At 39.1% G+C, this 20381-nt stretch overlaps 1 protein-coding gene across 2 annotated transcripts in view; it reads left to right on the forward strand.

Annotated features, from left to right (window-relative positions):
* HLF (HLF transcription factor, PAR bZIP family member) overlaps positions 1-19529 on the forward strand; it is a 36604-nt gene extending 17075 nt beyond the window's left edge. Inside the window, exons 3-4 of one of the 2 annotated variants that reach the window (XM_085304633.1) lie at positions 11708-11928; positions 15563-19529. In XM_085304633.1, coding sequence (XP_085160759.1) covers positions 11708-11928; positions 15563-15781 — 440 coding nt within the window. In that variant the 3' untranslated portion in view covers positions 15782-19529. The remainder of the gene's footprint in view (positions 1-11707; positions 11929-15562) is intronic. The other variant, XM_085304634.1, reaches the window with a different exon arrangement.
* The last annotated feature ends 852 nt before the right edge of the window (positions 19530-20381 follow it).

Consider the following 20381-nt stretch of genomic DNA (forward strand, 5'->3'; position numbering starts at 1 on the left):
GAAGCAGATACAACCGTTTAGTGGTTTTTGCTGTGGATGCGGCAGACCTTGAATTGGCAGTCTGGCAGCAGCTGGATTGTCCATGAAGTAATCTTTGACTATAGGTAAGTCTTTCTCTAGTTTCCTGAGTAGCCTAAGGGAGTAACTGATATCTGCTACTGTTCCATGCTGTTTTTTATATTTTTAAAGGAAGATCTGCAAGCGTGCAAGTGGGAATGCATGTTAATAACAAGAATTGTACAGAGCCTTTCCCTCAGTCATCAGGGTTTTACCGAGTCTTACTTATGCATTAAGTACTTGGAAAACCTTATCCGGGTGGTAAAATGGAGGCAAATGGAGGCAGAGTGAAGTTGTCAGGTTACTCAGCAAGGGAGCTGCAAAGCCAGGAATGGTGGCCTCATTCCTTTCTGCTAGGGCAAATGTTCTGAAGCAGGTTAAAGGGTGTTAAGACTTCTGCTTCAGTAGATAATTCTTCTAGGCTGCAAGGAAAGCAGGTGAGATATGAGTTGAGTATTGTGTACAGTGGATGGGTAGCGTCATCTCAATTGGGTGTGAGTTGTGTGGAATGTGTGCACATAAATAGGCCCAGGCATGAGGAAGCGAGATGTTTTCACCTGTGAATGGACTAGTTACTTCTGGTAAAGTGCACCAGAACACAGGGTTAGTTTCTGTACAAAGAATACATTAAAGGTGGCTCTAAGCATCTTTATCATGAGACCAGCTTTTAATTTATTTTTGAGCCTCTGGAACACCATAAATCTGTTCAATGCTGTTTTCTTTATTCCTTCTGCATTTGTAAAGTGAGCATTAATAAAAATATTCTAAAGGCTTTGCTACATTTTTTAAAGTAGCATTTATGTGGGGCAGCTCTATTTGCTTTATTTTTTTATATCCAGAATACAGAGGGCTTTAAAATAGAAGAAGAAAAGCTGCATATCTGAGCTTAAGATAAAATAAGATGATCTCTGTGACAGAGACAGCAGAAGTGATGTGATGTGACAGTTGCTGTAGCAACACCACCTACTTCATGAAAATCAGAGTTAACAGGAGTGTAAAAGGTAAAACCCACATAATTTTCCAAGCCTATGAATTGTTTCTGCCCTCAGCTTGCAATGCTTTCCAACTCTTAGATGTTTCCCCTTTCATATGAGGACAGAGGTATCTCTTTCAGCATGGCCTGCTCTTGTAGACCTTGGGAGTTTTGTAAAGGCCTGCAGTATCTTTGTGTGCAGGTGATGAGATGAACAAGGAGAACAGAACATAAAAATTGAGGGTGCCTCTGAAGGTCCTTTCAAAAGCCTTGGGCAGCAAAATACCATAATACCTATGCTGTCCCTCAGGTATTCCATATATAAAAGATAAGCACCATCATTAAAAAACAAACAAACAAAAACAGTCCAGTCAACTTGTTTTTGTGGGAATTGGCTTAAAATAAAGCTTTATTATCTTTACTACAAATTATAAGCAATGCAGATATGGAAATTGTCAAAGATAAGTACACGGTCACTTTTGACCATCTGAAATAAACCCTAAATGATAGTGTTGCAGAGCAGTGATACGTTGTGGTGGAAGTGGGAAAATGCATTGGTTTGGAATGAGAATGGTGTTGAGCTTGCTGTTGTGGCTGTGGAGAAATGCAAAGTACAGCGCAGCCCACAAAGGGCTTTGTTCACTGGTGGGCAGAGAATTGCATGAAATTTACTGTGTTCGAAGGGGGTAAATGGGTCTCTGTTAAAGCAATGTTTCAATGCCAAGACATTGTTTGAAAGTTATTTGGTACATCTGGATTGGCAACTAATTTTGAAATTTGTAGCTATGGTTACTGGGAGAAAAGTACTGTATTAAAAATACTGTTACAGTAAATAAGGCTGCCATTGGCTTAAACTTCTCTTAATGATAATTTTCAGTGAACGGTCTTGTATGTTTATGTATATTTATAAGATGCAGACACATATGTTTAAAAGCTCCCTTAAGCAGTGAATTGGTAAGGCAAATCCCAGTTTGCTTTAGCCTCAAGATTAACCTCAAACTATTTATTTTATTTTATTAAAAAAAAAAAAATCTCTGATGGGCAATGGTGGGCCAAGTTGTGTGTGATAATAAATGTAAAATCTCTTACTACCTGTGAATTGGARGAAGAGACTTTGAAAGAAATGGCAATCTCAAGTTCTGTTTCACTGATTTTTTTCTGCAGAGATGCCTCTGGAAGGCCTCACAATAAATGCATTGCCCAAGACATGGAAGGAGGTTTGACTTTAGTGTCTTGGGATATTTTCATTTCAATTTTGACATTTTTTATAATCTTCACAGGTTGTGCATATCTGAAATATTCAGAACATGCATACTTAGTGTGCTCAGGGTTTCAGTTCAGAGATATGGACAGGTTTCAGAGCAGGTCATAATAAGGAAAATAACTATTAGGATTCCAGGATTTCTTCAAGAAATATTCCATCTCCATCTTTTTCATTGCTACTTTTTTTTAAGATAAAAATAAAAAGATTTTGGTGTATATTGCTTTCACTGGATATTTTTTACCTGAGAGTTTTTACTTGCTTTACTATTCATCTTTCTGTTAAAATGTACCTGCAGTTCTTAGGTGCAGAAGTCTTTTCAGGCATTGGTTTGGTTTCTGAAACTCCTCGACATGATGGTTCTTCACTATTTTCTGGTGCTAAATGACTCTCTTACATTTAGAAGTGAATTCATGAGACAGCATCTTGCCCAGTGTTCAGTGTCATCATTTCTTTTAATCATCTTGCTTTCTGAAACTACCTATTTTTGTCTGTCTGACATGCCATGAAAACCTGTATTATACAGCGGCTGTAAATAAGTAGTTATGGGCCCACTGGTAATTTCTGTATGGAACAGCCTGTTCCCATGGAATTTTCCCTAAGCCTCAGTTAGTTGTTCCTTTCCTTCTCTGACCCATTTTTCAGACTATGCTGTGATTGATGCATTTGTATACTTTTAGGTGAAGATAAATATACTGATAGAGAAAGAAAAAGATAGAGCCCCACATACTTGTGCTTTCTTTCTTCTTTACTTGCTGAACATAAAGCTAGTATGTAGTACCAAATTTTGCCTCTGTGGTTATTGGGCTATAATAAACAAAATACAAGTTTGGGGTCCTTTTTTTTTTATTATTATTTTTCCCTAAACATGTACAAGGGTCCTAGCTTAAGTCAGAGAGAGAAAAAAAATGTACCAAGTCTCACTTGGAAGATTATGGGAACAGCATGTCCTCATTCTGGCATCTCTGCTTCTTAAAAATGTGATCATTTTATACAAATCACTCTCTGCAAAGCACCAGTTTAGTTTTGTCACATAACACACAMACTTTCTTCTAGTGAAAAAGACGTAAAACAAAAACTAGTGCAACAGGTAGTTCAGATATGTGCTATGTACAGCACAGATGGAAAGAGAAGGCTAAATTTGCAAGATTCTGTAACTCTGCCCAGTGACCCCTTTTCTTTCAGGGACATGTTCAGAGAACAGCTGGTRGTGTCTGCTGTCTCGCAGAATTGCCATTAGCCATTGATTGGGAGCTGGAGGACATGTACCTGTTTCACGTGGCTTTTCCATGCCATTTGAAAGCTCACTGCGCTGTGTTTTGATAACACGCCCAGCAAGATGGGCTTGGGTACCAGAATTGGGTAATAGATAYGTGAGTCATGGGTAGCATATGCTCTCAGGATTCCACGATGGCTTTGCAAGACCTGTTTACCGCCTGAGAGCGTGCTGTCCTGGATGTTCGTTAGCCAAATAAATAGAACAATGTGAGAGGAACTTGGTCTGGAGTCTTGCAGAGCACATTGGCAGCAATATGAATGCGATTTGAGGACAAGCGCTGCCTTTGTTTTGAAAGTGGTATTCCATGTGAGGGGATATTTTTGGATGCCTTATGAGGCTGTTATCTAAAGGAGGGGCTCAGCTAAAGTCTGCTGTTTGAAGGCTGGTTTATTAAAGCTGGATATGTAACTGTCAAAGGAAAGAAGTGAATATTTTGACCGCTTTAGAACAGATTTCTGATGCTTCATCAATTTCTGATGCTTCAAAATGTTTCTCTGGGACCTTCCCTTTAAGAAAGGAAAGAAGAATTGTACTTTTGAGGAACCTTACTATATGTGAATTGCCAATTAAAGAACCCTGGACAGATATGCCAAAGGACATCATGAAACTCCAGTTCACCAGTGAATATCCAGCATTCTGAAGTGAAACATATTTCTAAACCAAGTGTGAATCAAAATGAAATACCTGTGTGAACATTTTCCCCTATAATTTCTCTTCTGGCCCTGTCCCCACTAAATGTCATCTTGGCCTATCTCTATAAGTAAAGCAACACCCTATGGAAAAATCAGAAAGGCATTTAAGAGGACTTTCAGGAATTTGAAAGACGAGATGAATCCCTGTGCATTGTACCTGGAATAGTAAAAACTCCTAGCTTTCTGTATGTTATACTTAGGCAAGGGAARATGTTCAGAACCGGAACAACGCCATCCAGGCATCTTACAGTTTGGCTGTCAGGGACTAGTTTGAGAGAGGAGAAAAGTTTGATTTCCTGATCACTTCCAGAAGGACTTTTATTAGTTACTAAAGGAACAGCTACAAGCCCGTGGCAGAAATGGGCCCCACTGAATTAAGCGCTACCTTCACTCACGTTAAAGACTCACGTTAAAGACTGGGTAAGGTTTTCAGAGTATGAAGCTTTCCAACACAAGGGCAGAGTATTAAATCCAGTAGACATAAATTTTACCTGGTCTTTACTCCCAACAACTTGTCACTAAGTTAAATTAGTTCCTCACGTTTGTCTGTTTTTTGCTTTTGAAAGGCAGAATGTTATTGGCACGGTGGGCATAGCATATTAAGCACACATTATGCTAACCAGATCCAGAAGTTGCAAAGTCAGGCCCTCAAAAGCCTACAAATGCTAGAGCTAAGGCCACATGTACAGTCCCAGAGAGCATGCCCCCCACACCGCTTTGTCTGCTTTGTGATACAGTCTTTAAGTGCATGATATCCTCTTTTTCCCTTTTCCCTTTTTGAATGCAGAAGACAGGCCTGTTCTAGGGTGAATCAGGGCATAATGTATGGAGACCATTTGGATAAATCAAAATGGGGAAAATGGGTGAATTCTGAATGAGGAAAGCACCTGTGGAAAAAAGCAGTATRTGATCAAAATTTTAAAGATCATTGCAACCATAACTATGTTTTCTTAAAACAACTCTTGTGTAATTTCCTCATTTTGTTTTTAAAAACAAATTGAAAAGACAACCTGGATTTTCTCATGTGCCACCCTTATGACATACACATTGGAAATGAGCAGGAACGGACCTGACAGCATCTCCCCAGAGCCCAACCACTTGGGCTGAGTTACAGGCAGAGGATGACAACCTAACTCTTGCTCTAAGCTGAAGGGAGATAGTGCACTTTGCCAGTGCGCTTCACTATTTGCTGATAGTAGAGGATCTGTGGGGTTCAAGAATCTGGAGCTATGTGTGTACGATCGAATACAGATTCCTGCCATGTTCCCTTCAAGAATAGTCTCTTAATGTTTTCATCCTAATCTTTGCTGAGGTGACCGCCTTCTTCCTGGCTCTTCTCCGTCTCCTCTTTGGCTCCCAGTCTCCCTCATCCTTGCCTTCCCCAGCTCCTTCACCCTTCTCAGTTTTTAGTCCTATTCACTTACTCAAATTCCCTCTTTCTGATCCAGCCGTAGCATGCATGAAGTAGAGAGATTTTAAGAAGGCAAATAAAAGGGAAATGCGTGTCTGATCCTGGAGCTGCCCTCTCTTCCAATGCACAGGCCACTAGCACATTTCAGTGAAAAGTTGGCCAGAAATTTTTAACAGGTTCAAAAGAAAGTATTTTTACTGAGCCTCTTTCGGGAAACTGTAGAACCATTTTGGCAGAAACATAAATTGGCGCCTACAAATCCAAACAGAATGGTTGATATTTGGCAAAGGTCTAAGGAACTGAAGACAGCATCCTCTAATGGGAAGTGTCACACAATCTTAATAAGACTACCAGTCCTGCCTGTAATAATACTGTAGAGGCCCAGAGCGGGAGGCACACAATGCTGAGAGGGGAAACAGCAATTCTTTTATAATTAAATGCACAAGATTCATAAACAATGCTGATATCTTTTATAAGTACATGTTTTAAAAACATTTCTGTGTGCCAGTCTTTTGGTGTATGTTAGGAGCAATGAATCTGTTCTGGTTGCATTTTATTATCAAGATATGCTTTCCTCAGAAAATGTTTAGTCACATCATATTCTGCAGAATCCAATTTGTGTAAGATAGTACAGGAATTGCCTTGCTCTTATTGGAATATGGTCAAAATCCACATTATCTCCCATTGCTTGAGAGGAAGACTGAAGCCCCTCTAATGATTGCTTGCATAAATACAACCCAGGGTGAAGGAGCGTCTTCACCCCAGGCAGAGAGTGACTGACTTTGTTCTGCCATGTGAGGGCTGGAAGATCATATAGCATGCATTGGCATTTGCTTTGGTGCTAGTGTAGATAATACTCTCAATATGCATGTAAATATTTTGGTTTCAAGAAGATACTGACATCCTAATAGTAGGAAAATTAGATATGAAGTTAAAGTATAGTTTATTTTGTAACTCAGGAACTGCAACCTGACAAGATAGTGTACTTAGACAAATCTGGCTCCCAGCTCGTGCTTTTACTTCTCTACTTTTCAGGATTTTTGCCTGTCTTGATTCCTGCATGCTGGCTTGTGCTGTGCGTTTGAGATACTTTGCCTAGAGGCTGAAAGAGTTACTGCAAAAATAGATCACAGATTAGTCTGGGACAGTCTGTGATTTGGAGTAAGAGAACTATTCCAAATAGCTGGCCAACTGCCAAAAGGAAAGAAGATTTGGAAAACATATTGACAGAGCAGTAGGGTTCTCTAGAGCAACTCTAGGTAAGGATTGTGTGTCAATTTAACTGACATACTACATAGTATGACTGACATACCCAAAGTGCCTGTAATTTGCAATAAGAAAAAGTATAGGCAAACACATATTTTATCTTCAAGCTGCTAATAAACTCTTTTCTTTCTCTCCAACATATGTATAAAAGATAGAAGAGTAAAAAAAAAAAAAAAGTATTGTGATTAGAACATTTCTACCTCCCATTCCTTTCTTTTTCTCAGTCACTGTTTTCCAGCCAGCTGTTGAACTGATGAAAAGTAAGGAAGTGCTGTGAGAAGGGAGATTTTCTAAAAATCAGACGTGTTTTTATGGGAATTGAGTGACTCAGAATTGAGTTCTACATAATTCATTGGGGATCTCTTTCAATACAAATAGAAAGCCTGTCAAGTGATACAGTTGAAGAGGTTATTTCCCTCCTAAGTCTCCCGGGCACAGCTGGTGGGTAGGATGTTTAAAGAGAGGGAAACTGCAAGCCAGGATACCATGACTGAGACCCTGCAATACCTGATCTGTGTTTTACTGATGTAGGTATGTAAAGATACTGCTGTACTTGTGAGTTTTAATTACTATTGCTAGCAGTTGAAAGTTGCTATTTTTTACCAGCTGTTCAGTGACCTAGATGACACGAGTGGATGGCCTCAGTCCATTCTCTGAGAATAAGGAACCACACTGAAAATATAGCCATTACATTTGACTTCCTCGCTGGCAGTCTCTGCTGGGAGGAGAAGGACTAAAAGGATTAGAACAGCCAAATTGCTTTCAAGTCTTTCTTTCTGAAAATTTTTCCGCTATTGCTAGGTTCTGCCAGAGCAACATGAAGAACATTCATGAAGGCAAGATGCTGGGACTGCCCTGACTGTTGGAGTTGTCAAAACCTGCTGATTTCTTTGCCAGGAGACACCTGGAGCTCTGTCTGTCCTGGCATATTCGGTGTTGCTTCAGTGGAGCTCTACAAATGGGAAAGGCTCCAGACAAAAGGCCAATGTTGACATAGTTGCGGTCTCTCCAGGCCATGGTTGAGACGCATCACTAGGGTGGTATGAGGGGAAGTTTCCATTAACCATTGTTCCCAGCTTGCTTCCACCACCGCTGCAGAGATCTGCAGCTGGATTTCCCAAAATGCTCAATGCTCAAGAGCTCTCATTTAAGCAACTTAAATAGAGGGGCTAAGTTCTTTCTAAAGCACTTAGCAATCAGCAGCCCCCCTTGAGAACAAAGTTAAGCACACTAAACAGTCCAGCCACTTCACTGCTGTGAAAATTTGGCCACTCTTGTGAGTACAGAGTGTTTAAATAATACYGAGACGGCAACAAAGCAATTAGCCCCTGCTGCCGGGCAGTGAGAGGCTTTGTGTTCACCTGGCTTTAGCGACTGGCACTGTAGGCTTCCTCCTTGGCTGATTCCTGGTACCTCACAGTCTCTGTTAACCARGTCTTTCTCTGGATGTTGTGACAGCTGTGAAGCTCACTGATGTGAGGATTAGTTGGCTGCGAGGCACATGACATTCACGTTGCTGTTCTTATTTGACCTACCTCTGATTGAGAGGAATTTAGTGCATAAAAATAACACCCTTAACAAATTTGGCAGAAGGATGCACAGCTAAAGTGCCGTGCACATAGGAGGGAGAGGAGGCTGGAGAGCAGTGTAACATGAGGCCACATACTGTACTTCTGCAGTAAGAGCTGTGCCAACTCCAGCGCAGCCCACGCTGTCGTGTTAGGTTACAACCAGTTCCAGCATCACATAGATGTTATGGCCATTAGCCAGTAAACTAACAAAGACAGGTTCCTGGCTTGTATTATTGGCAAAACTTGATAGAATAAATAAAAAGGTATAAAGTGCCAGCAGTTGCCTAATGTAAAACACTGGACAAGGAAATACTCTTTTTTCTGCCTAGGGTTTTAAATACCCATATTAAATGTGTTGTTCTCTGTGGAGTTCCTGATCATTTACACTAGTATAACTTAGTGGAGAATTAAGTCAGATAGACAGCTGGTTAGAGTTGTYCCTGTGCTGTGAGTGTACAAAAATCTTACGGCACAATAATCTTTAGGCTTCTAGATGATTGTGTTTAGCAGTATACATATTTTTTTCAGGCTTTGCATGAGAGAAGAGCATTAGCCCTTGAATGAAATTTGCATTGGCACTTAGGCCATCTGACGTTTGCTGTAGGACCAGGCCCTTAGCCATGAGAGCTTCTAGACCAGAGAAAGTGAGATTTTTGCATGGAGAATCTCGCAAAGTTTTGTGATCTTTAGCTGTGACGRCAGGTCTCTGGGAGTAAATTCATTACTCTGAAGTTCCTGGGTTTTTTTGCTGTTGCATTGGGCAAAATTKCTTTAGGCCAATGATTACAGAGTTCATATAATTGTATAACAGTGTACATTAAAGTTAAACGGTAGCATGTATATATCTAGAAGTTCAGCAATATTTAAATACAGGCTTTTTTGGTTAGGGCAATTAGAAAGCCAGGAGTAGGTTTCACAATCCACTTGACTTTTAGAAACAATCCACAGGCTCACCAGAAATACTCTAGAAGCATTCTGAGCTGGAGTCTTGTGTCACTTCTATCCGTATTACCGAATTTGCAAGATATGGGCATGTGTATGTCTATGTATTTRTCTGCATTAGAAAAGGTCTGGTTTCTCTGATACAAGTGTGCTAACATCAAAGGAAGCTATCCTACATTTAATCCTTTAAATAAGCCTGTTTCTGGCAGCCCATATAGTTGAAATGAGATTAGTCATCCATTTAAAGCAAGGCTACAAAAATGCCTTGGTTTATTGAGCCTCTTGGGCTGGCTTTAAAATAGTTAACAGTCTGGGGTTTGTTTTGTTTTGTTTTTTTACCCCACTTTTAAAGCCATAACAATGTTTTAAACGCACGATTTAATCAAAGTTATCTCCAGRGACAGCTGAAAAGCCTCCTTGTGAAAACCTTACACGCAGAAAAATTAAAGTCTAGTGCTCTGTATTCTTTGCCATGGCCTTTTCCTTTTAATTCGTTTTGCTGGTGCACATTTGACTTGAGTTTTCCTTGTTACAAGAACGCAAAGCTGTTCATCCGGCGCCGGCGAAGGCGAGCTGGCCRGCCGGTGGCCGTGCCGGGCCCGGAGCGCCCTCTCATGGCCTGCCCTCGGGAGAGGGCTGAATTACCGCCACCCCTTCAGCTGGGAATTGAGCAGGCTGTTGTTTCTGATTTTATTAATGAAGCACAACAGGAAATGTCTAGTTTTCAGCACCAAGCTCTTGGCAGCAGCGTGCCACATCCTGAGGCAGAAGAGGAAACACTCTGGTGTTGGTACAATGAGGGTAAACTGAAATCTTTCGGCTCGCTCTGTCTCTCTCGTATAGATGTATATATATATTTTAATCAAAGAACTTTGATCCTCCTTTTTTCTTCTCCCAGGCCCTTACTAGCCTTTCCTGGAAGCTGATTTTTATCAGGGCTATTTTAAAATTAGTGTTACAAAAGACAAGCTTTCTGTTAGTAAGCCCTGGTTTGTGCAGTGCAATTCCCCGGTGCATTTTCTGTGTGGTTCCAATATTGTTGCTACTATCTGTTAGAGTAAAATAAGAACTACATTGTTAACACGACCTTGATTTGGAATTAGAAATAGCATTTAAAGATTACCATGTTACACCATAAACATTACAGATACAGACACAAATAAGGAAATATTATGCAGTCACAGGATGTTTGTGAAGTCATTATGAAAGCCAGCATATCCTTAACTAAGAGTGAATTAGCTAAAAGCCAAAATTATAAAAGAATATATACTTCAATCACAAGTCCTTCTTCTGAAGTCGATGATACGTCTAAGGAATGTGAAAACTTTTGAGAATTCTACCCCTAGGGATAGTCCATGTTTAGGCAGCTGACTTTAGGATCCTATTTTTGGAATCTTTGGTTGAGATTTTAAATTTGATTTTTAATTAGTAGGAATAGTKCCTGAATTGATGATATAAAACTGGGGTCTTGAAAGATGCATCTAAGATTTAGAAAGATAAGTGGGAGGAAAATAGTTATTTTCTGGTGATAGGTGCCTTTYAAGTAACTTTTATGTACCATAGAAGAGCAATTGTGGTATATATATATGTGTGTGTGTTCTTTTGTTTTTGCAGAGTGTCTTTAAGTAGTCTGTGTAGCCTTTCATGCTGCTAGTTTCTTTCAATGCCTTTTAGAACATAACCCGTAGGATTTCACGTTAGCATCCTCCTTAGTAAAGTGTTTCACTGAAGCTTGACAGTATATTTTCATCAAATATTGCCATATTGCAAACATTATACCTTGTTTGATCCTATACCAAAGGTCTCTTGAAGATGTACGTGAAGAAATCTGGTTATGAGAAATTTGGGAAGGATTAAATTGCAGTGGGTAAATCAGAGCTAAATGACAATGCTTATGATTCGCTCTTGGTGATGTGATCTTAACGAAGAAGTGCCACAGGTTGGAGTGGCATTCTGCACTCTAGTTGAACTCAGTGTTGGATGCAGTGATCCTAAGATGAGTATCCAAAATTAACAATCATCAGAATTAGGAGCCCATTCTGAATGTAATGTCATGAGCATGTCTGGACCTGCATATGCACCCTACAAAATGCACTTTCTAATACTTAATAAAAGTAGCTACCAAAGTTATGTGGAAGCTTAATGAATTATTGCTTGTAAAGTGTTTAGAGAGCCTCTAAACTCCGTATTCAGTAACATTATTTATCGTCTGTCTTCTAACAAACATAGCTATAATTCATCTTTTATTTTTGCAGGTCAGATCTTGCCAACAAACCGAAACACACCAAGTCCCATTGATCCTGAGACTATCCAAGTTCCTGTTGGCTATGAACCTGACCCTGCAGATCTTGCTCTTTCCAGTATTCCTGGCCAGGAGATGTTTGACCCTCGTAAGCGCAAATTTTCTGAGGAAGAGCTGAAACCACAACCGATGATTAAGAAAGCTCGCAAAGTCTTCATTCCGGATGACCTGAAGGTAAATTGGGACTGGTGACCAGGTTGTTCATACATTGACTCTCTCACAGTTGTTTTCTGAAATAAAGTCTGGAGTCTGATTCTGTTTCCTCATGCAAATCTACCAAACTAAATATGACTTTGATGTAGAATTAAACTAGAACAGCTTCAAGTAAGACTGGAGGGCAGACATCCTTTTTGAGATAGGCAACAGCTGAAATTCATGAGATCAATATTCATTTCCCTTGTATGCCAGAAACTTCCTGCATGACCCAGGTCACAAGTTACTTTGTCCTATATTTCCCACTTACGAAACACTTTGATCATGTTTCCTTTTCCTCCACCCCTGTCTGTCTCATCGGCATAGATTGTAAACTCTTCTAGGAAGAATCCATCTCTTAGAGGGTGTAGTCCAGGCAGATCCCCGATAAGGACAGAATGAAGTATATTGTATCTCATCTGGAAGTTTCTTTAGCTCTGTTTTTAATAACCAGAGGAAACACTGCRTTAAACATTAGTGAAAGAGCCTAGGTGAAAGAACCTAAACTAATTGTAGGAAAATAGAATAGAATTATTCCAATTATTTAGTAGTTTAGGTCCATAATTTGATCTTTCTAAGGCTATGTTAATGGGTCCAGCGTACTGTTGTTTAGGAACTGTGTGTAGATAACTAGTCATAGTTAATTTTCTTGATTGTAGCAGCATTTGGAAACCTGCTGTGAGAAAGCCAAGACATTAGAAGTGATACTAAGGCACCGTGAAGGCCGGATTTTTCATTGTCACAGGGGTGGAATGATATCAAGGTCCTAAGACATTCGAATTAAATTCACTTTTTAAAAAGGTATTTGAAAAAGGCCTGCAAGTAGCCTTCTGAAATACTGGAGATAGGATTACAGCCTCTAATTGAAGTTTGGCAGTTCTGTCTGACAGAGTATCTACAGAGAAAATCGTATGTCAGTAAACATACATCTATGAAGGAAGTAYTGAAAACACTGCCAAGAAGTGTATTTTAAGACAATATTTAACTATATAATGCAATAATACAATAACTAAAAGGAAAGAGCACCCTCTTCTATGCTTTTCACTGTTTTCGAGATGTGAACAGTAAAGAATTCTCAGAGCAGAATTAATTGATCAGCTGATTTAGTGTATCAGATAACTCTGAAAATTTTCATTGTTTTCAAAMTTCTATTCCTAGTATGTGAATTCCATCATCAGAGGTGGTCAGAATTTCATTCTGCTGTTGCTGCTGCCCCCAAGGCACAGACTGAAAGCTTGTTGGAACTGGTGGGAATCTTTGGCTCTGCACCCAAAGACACTGGGATACCATGTGTTTACACCAGATTGATAGCATTAGGAAAAGACGTTGATGCTATTTCTGTTTTTATCCCTAAGGATAATGTCATCCAAATTAAAAGCACAGAAATCACAATTCCAGTAGTATTCAGGTGATTTGCTGCTTTTCCTTTGTTTGTGATATCCTCAGCCTTYGTTCAAGAAGACTCATCCGCACCACGTCATAACTATCCCAGGCAAATTTTACTACCGGTGATGTTCCACTGATATTACAGTGTGCTAGGAGGTCTGTCTAAAGAAAGGTGTTCAATATGGAAATGGCTCCATAGGTGTATGGAAAGGCAGAGTGTGCCTGCTCCAATGGGTCCACTCYGGTTAGCTCCATTTGTTATTTTGTGCTATCTCCTAAGTATCCTTATATGTCAAAGCAAACTTTTGCCAAAGATCCCTTGGACTATTTCATATCACAGGTGGCAAATGTCAGTGTCTTGTAGGCAACAGTAGAGTCTGTAAGTTTGCAGTCTAAGACTGAACTAGAATTTCAGGGTCCCTAGTTTCTCTGAGATAATCACATCAGTTGCCCTTGACTCCTTTCAAAGTGCTTGACCCAAGTGCTGCTCCTATCCTGGCATGTGGAGTGGCTGTTGAGTTCTAGGGGAGGGTAAGCAGATTAGATCAGTCAATCGTCTCTGGGTTGCATGTGATTCTGAAATGCCAGCCTTACCTCTTTCAGGCCTGGATTAAGGGATTTGCCGTAGCAATTTGTTAAAATAAAGATGGATGAAGCCCAGGTGGCACACTAATAAATTGCATAAAGCTGATTTTTATGGAGTGGAATGAGATGGGAAATTATAAACAAGATTTGGGTCATAGTGTTTTGCTGCATGCTTGTTTTTAAGAGGATTTTTGGGGGGTCCTACCTAAGTACAGGTGAAAGGCAATTTAGAGATACCTTGGATCCAAATCATCATTGCTGCACACCTTCTTAAGCTAAATTAGTACGAAACAGGCATATAATACTTCCAGCAATCGTTTTACTCTTGCATTGTACCAGCAGTGGCAGAAAGTGCAGAACAGCTGTGTTAGGCCTGGCATGCTTTGTGCTGGAAGACAGATAAGTGGTGGAGCATTTGTCTGTTCAGTGCAACCTAGAAACAGATGCTTCCTTGATCTCACACTGGAAGTGGTGCTGTGCTACAGCACACTCTCGCTGAAACAAGAGAGCCACGCTCAAGCAAATAGAAATAGGCTGGATGACTCTGAGAGGGGAATTTTGACCTRTATGGCTTGACCAGGCAGTTTGAGTGGGGTTGAATGACTGTATTAGTCTTACTCTGCAGAGGACTGAATTTCACTTTTTTTAAGGGATTCTGCACAGTTTCTACTCGCTCAGTTGCTCTTAACTGTTAGAACTTAATTCAGTTTAGCTTAGATCAAAGCAGCACTGAAGCTGCCATTTTGCTGAAGGCCACTTTATTTGGAAGCTGGAAAAATCAGGTGAAAGTACATAGTGATTTACAGCCTYTGATGCATGAGTACAGCTAAGGTGAACTCCCAGAGGCAAGTCTGCAGGGATAACACTTTGGGAACCACAGAACTTAGAGGTGATACGTACTTTTTTCTGGCAAATAATACTTTTTCTTTTCATGGCTACGTGACAAAAACCTTTTGTGCAAATCTTTTGTGGATGGTACTAAAATAGTCAGTCGTCCTTGTTTTGCTATTCCTCAATCAACTATAAAGTAATGCCAAAAAATCCTCTGCCAGTGACTTGCTTGACAAGGCAAGAGTCCTTTTGGGCTGTGTAACCAAACAGCTTTGGATAGAGAGGGAGAGAGATGAAAAATAGAGGAAATGGATGATACCAACAAACAGAATGAACCAGGCTGGCGAGGAAGGTGTGCAGGGACATACACAAGRAGTAAAAGAACAGTATAGCACATTAGTACTACCTCAGCAACTGGCAGAGAATGAGTCATCGCACGCAAAGGTGGGTGTGCTAACTAGGTCAGGGTAGATGTGAGCTGAATTGTACCACGGGAATGTGGCTTCCTTTTTCCTTGGAGGAATTCAGTCAATAGGATGATGGGGTTAGTGTAAACATTTTGACAGAAGTATGGGCAGGGCAGATCTCTGTGCTTGCTGAATGGATTGTGCCATGTAAATCTATAACTTTTGTCTCAGCATGAGCTGGCATTGTCAGGGTTCAGTGGGCCATGCAAGTAAAATAGGCCATGGCCACCAAAATATGTGATGTGAAGTCACTGCCAAGCCAGAGACTGTGGCTAAGGGTAGATCGCGGTGGCTGCTCAGTTTACTGAAATCTAATACTTTGTTTGTTTCTTTCTGTGTTTAATGAGCAGGATGACAAATACTGGGCAAGGCGCAGAAAGAACAACATGGCTGCTAAGCGATCGAGGGATGCCCGCCGCCTGAAGGAAAACCAGATCGCCATCCGCGCCTCGTTTCTGGAAAAGGAGAACTCAGCACTCCGCCAAGAGGTGGCTGACTTACGGAAAGAGCTGGGCAAATGCAAGAACGTTCTTGCCAAGTACGAAGCTCGACACGGCCCCCTGTAAATTCAAGGGGGGGAAGTGGGTTTTTTCTTTTTTCTTTTTTTCTTTTTTTTTTTTTTTTGTTGCAGGTTGGCATTTGAATAGATGGACAATGTGTTTCCTGTTTGATAGCACCACACCCAAACCAACCTTTCTGTCTTCAGCACTTTACCAGAAGCAGAAACAAAACTGACTTACTTTATTTTTTTGTTTGCGTATGTGTGTATCTGCGTATGTGTGCACACGTGTGTTCACACGTCTGTATATGTGTGTGTGTGCGCGCTTGTGWGTGTGCTTGTGTATCTGTGCGTGCGTGTGTGTATCTGTGTGTGCGCACGCATCTCAGCACTTCCCATTTTTATGAAGCCCTCTTCAAAGGGTGCCACATTTTTACCTGGACTGTTGAGAACCGCCATAGTAAGCTTTTTATTATATTTTTTTCAGTGCTGCTTCAGATTAGGGTTTTTATGTTATTGTAACCAGTTCCATCCTCCTGATTTACTTGGAAAGATCCCAGTATAAATTGTAAAAAAAGGAAAAAAAAAGAAAAAAGAAAAAAAAAGTAGATCTCAGTTTTTCGAGAGTAACAAGCTGTTGTTTAAGTATGTCTAATCAGAAAAGTTAACATGCTAATAAAGTGCACAAATAATAATTTAGTGCTACACTGCAGAAATATTAATTTATAGATTGCTTTTGTTGTATTTTAAGTTTTGGTGATAATTGTCTCAGATTTAAAGTGCTGTTAGACTGAGTTAGCTATACTCATTATAGACCCCATAATGGCTTATCTATAGCTATTAAGGTTCCTTTTCTTTCCACAGACCCCAGATAGCTAGGAGTACTATTGMTAGACCACAGAGTGTGTATTTTGCACTGTCTGTACCTGAAGCAATAATCCTATTGTACGCTAGCACGCATGCTGCCCGGGTGTTCCTAGTGGACGTAGGATGGTTTCCCTACCCAACAGGAGTTTTAATGTCTTTAACAAAAAAAATTAGGACATAAAAGACACGTTAATGTGAGCATGCTAACTGTATCCCTGCTGCAGGGAGCGCATGTGTAAGAAGCAGGATAATTAGTTGAAACAAGAACAAACTTAATAGTATCAAATCAGATCCGATGTTGAAATCAGAGGGGCTTTTTTTGTTTTCAGTTAGTTTTGCATTTCGTCAAGTTCCATTTTGTGATTAAAAATTAAATAAATATCTGAATTCAGTTGTTTTTTTCCCATGTTTTGTAATATATTTTCTGTGGATTATATCTTGCTGTTTAAAAAAAAAAATCACTTTTATTCAGTTAGAAGAAGTCACTGGTTTGCAAAGCCCATCTTTCCTAGTGATTGTTGTTTTGAGTGTGACATGAACTGATGGTTCTGAACTTTATTATGTTTTAATCTCTCTATTTGCTTTTGAACACGTGTTCTAATATAAAGTGGACTTCTGAAAAATGAATGTAAGAGACACTGGTGTATTTCAGAAGGGGATGGTGTTGTCATATACTGTGGTTAATCCAATCAATTAAATGTTTACTATAGACCAAAAGAATAGATATTATAAAATGTAAAAAGTTTATACAGAATAATTATAGTATGTTCGTTTTGTACAGTATTTTTCAAGTACAAATACTGACAATGTATTTTGAAAGACATATATTATATATAGCAAAAAGAAAACGCTATTCCATGTTTAAAATATATAGCAAAGATATATATTCTCCAATATTGTACAGAAAGGAAATGCTTAAGTTTTTCTTTTTTWAAAAAAAAAATCTTTACTATTTTAAGCCTACCACTGGCACATCAGTATGTTTTGTGCTTTAAATTAAATTTTTATGGAAGTAATATGGCTTTCCAGGAGTTCCATATTACTAGAAAAGAGAGACTTTATTATTTTCCATGAGAAACAGCTGTTTAACAAGAAGAAAGCACAACACATTTTAATCAGCTCTTGATTGGAYAATACAATATTTTATAAAGGCAGAAAAATAATATGTAGTACAAAAAAACTCACATTCATTTCTAATCTGCTGCTGCTGCTAGAATTTGTTTCCAGCTGAATTCTTTTTTTTTATGAATAGCTCTGTTCATTTATACATTTGTATGTACCGCATATGTTTATTTAACATGTGAGGAAAATACGGTGCTACATGTCTTGCTCACAGTTTTCTAAAAGTGTTTTGACATTATTTTCAAATAGAAAGGTTGTTCATTCCATTAAATCATTATTCAAGCTTCAGGAGATTGTTACAGAGGACTCAACATTTTGTTCAGCATTAAACATACCCTTGCATCAACGGCATTTTTCCAGTATTTTTTTTTTCCTCAAATGTACCCGACTTGTCAGTGTCCCGTAATGTGCAGTGCTTGCCTGTGGACCATTTATTCAGTGCATTGAATTTCCATGTGCTGCAGCAAAGTTTAAAAAGTGTAGCAAGTTATTTTCTAAAGGTCAGTATAAGCCGYTGGATGCAAGGGTAGAGAAATGAAGCTGAAAGTGTTTGATACAAGTCAGTATATCTGCTATATCGACTATGAAAGAAACCTTTTTTTCTTTTTTCTTTGGCATAGGTTTTTGCCAGTGGCAGGGTTCAGTTAGCCAGCCACTACCGTGGATACACTTTCAGCAGCAWCATAGCCAATTGCCACAGCATTATAATTGCCATTGCTGTGATTATTCTTGGGGTGATACTTAAATGACAGAAATTGGGGGTGTGGTATCGTTAGCTGGTGTGTAAATAGCTAGACCCATTAATGGGTTACATTGTGACCACAAAACGTTCATTAAAACATAAAAGGCAGCTTGGAAAAAAATTATAGAGGATTATTTTGTTTCTTTTGGGCAGGGAAGGGGTAGGAGGTGATAATCTGTATAAGGCAGGTATCAGGGGTGTATTAATCCACAGCGCAGGACTTTTAGCCACTCACCTCTTTTACTGTGAGGGTTAGGTACCCTAGCTCAACTGAAAAGCTCACTTTTCTTCAAAAAAAAAAAAAAAAAAAGAGCGAGAGAGGGAGAAAGAGAGAGAGAGAAATATGTGTAGGATAAAACTTGGGAAAAAAAAAACAGGTTTTCCAACCAGGATGTCTCCCCAGAATAACAGTAATAAATAAATAAATAGATAGATAGATAGATAGATAGAGATTTGTCATCTCGTTTTCAGTTCGTAAGGACAGTTTAGCTGGGATCATCAGGCCTCTGATGGCTTTGTTGCTCGTAAAGGAGCTCATAGGTCTATCAAATTATAATTTTATAAAAATAGAAATATATATATTTGCAGAATAATTAATAGTGTCTCTAAATAATTTGCTGACCTTGATTAAACAGTAAGCATTGGTAAAATGCTTTTTTTTTCCTGAAACTTAAAAGTGCATTTTTGTTTAAAAAGAAAAGCCCTCTAAAATAATAAATTGAATTTGAGACATTTRTGAATCCTAGCACCTCGGGAATCTGCTTGGGAAAGTGTATGGCGGGAGGGCTTGGGATTTTTCTTTTTTTTTGTGGCGTGGTGCCAGAGTCAGTAAATCTAGCACCACAGGATTAAAGTTCTGACTTGAATCCGCAAAAGCAAGAAATTCAAAAGGAAAGGATGGCATCTGAGCTGGACATTAAGCTTACTCACTGGGTTGTGTCTATACATGCATGCACAACGATTATATAACTCTGCAGAAGCTGTAAGTAARTTTGCTGAGTTAAGTAGAGCCAAAGCAGCCCCCTCCCCAAGATATTTGAATTTCTTGCCTTTGTGGGTTTGTAACAGCCCCAATTATTACTTTTTAAAACTATTTTTGCATGTGATTTACACTAGAGATGTGCATTTATTTTTGTTGCGCTTTTTTTTTTAATGTGAAGAAAAAAAAACTTATGTGTATCAAAACTTACAAGTGATCAACCATTGTATTTCTGGCAACACCACAAGACAGCATCTGTTTAAATACAAGTTTAACAGATAAGATCAAATTAAATGTATGACATGAAATGGATTGCATCCTGTATGCTTTTCAACCCAATTTTTTTTTGTCTGTTATTCTTAATGTTTAATAAACTTTTAAATTTTTTTCTTCTCTCAACAGCGTGCTTGCTTGGTGCATCGGAGCTCGGGGGGGTGCCCAGGGCTGGACGGAGGGAGCGAGGGAGGGAACAGGGCAGAGGAGCAGGGGAGAGTTACTGCGGGCAGACCCACACGCTAGCTGTACGTTTAGGTTACACGAGTCTAACTGTAGTACAGCCAGTTCTAGTTTAGTTCTTTCAATATTTATTTTTTCCTCATGTTTACAGAAAATGATATAATTATGTATTATGTACATATAATTGTGTTATATATATTACGTATTATTATATATAAAAATAGGACATGGTAGTGTATATACACACACACACACACACACACACACACCACTTTTACACATTTTTATACACTATAAAGGTATACATTATAAATAATGTGTGCATGGACACATAGTATTTACCCTAGACTCATAAAAATGGTGTTTATGAGGCAGTATTTTCCTTCTAATATATATCAATTTATTATTTTTTTTCATTTTTAAATGCTTTGCATAATATATATATAATTCTCTCTCTCCCCCCACACACAAAAACCATACTTTTAGAGAATACATGCATAC

The sequence above is a fragment of the Rhea americana genome, unplaced genomic scaffold (assembly GCF_003343005.1).
Source record: "Rhea americana isolate MKP2758 unplaced genomic scaffold, rheAme1 scaffold_21, whole genome shotgun sequence".
NCBI lineage: Eukaryota > Metazoa > Chordata > Aves > Rheiformes > Rheidae > Rhea > Rhea americana.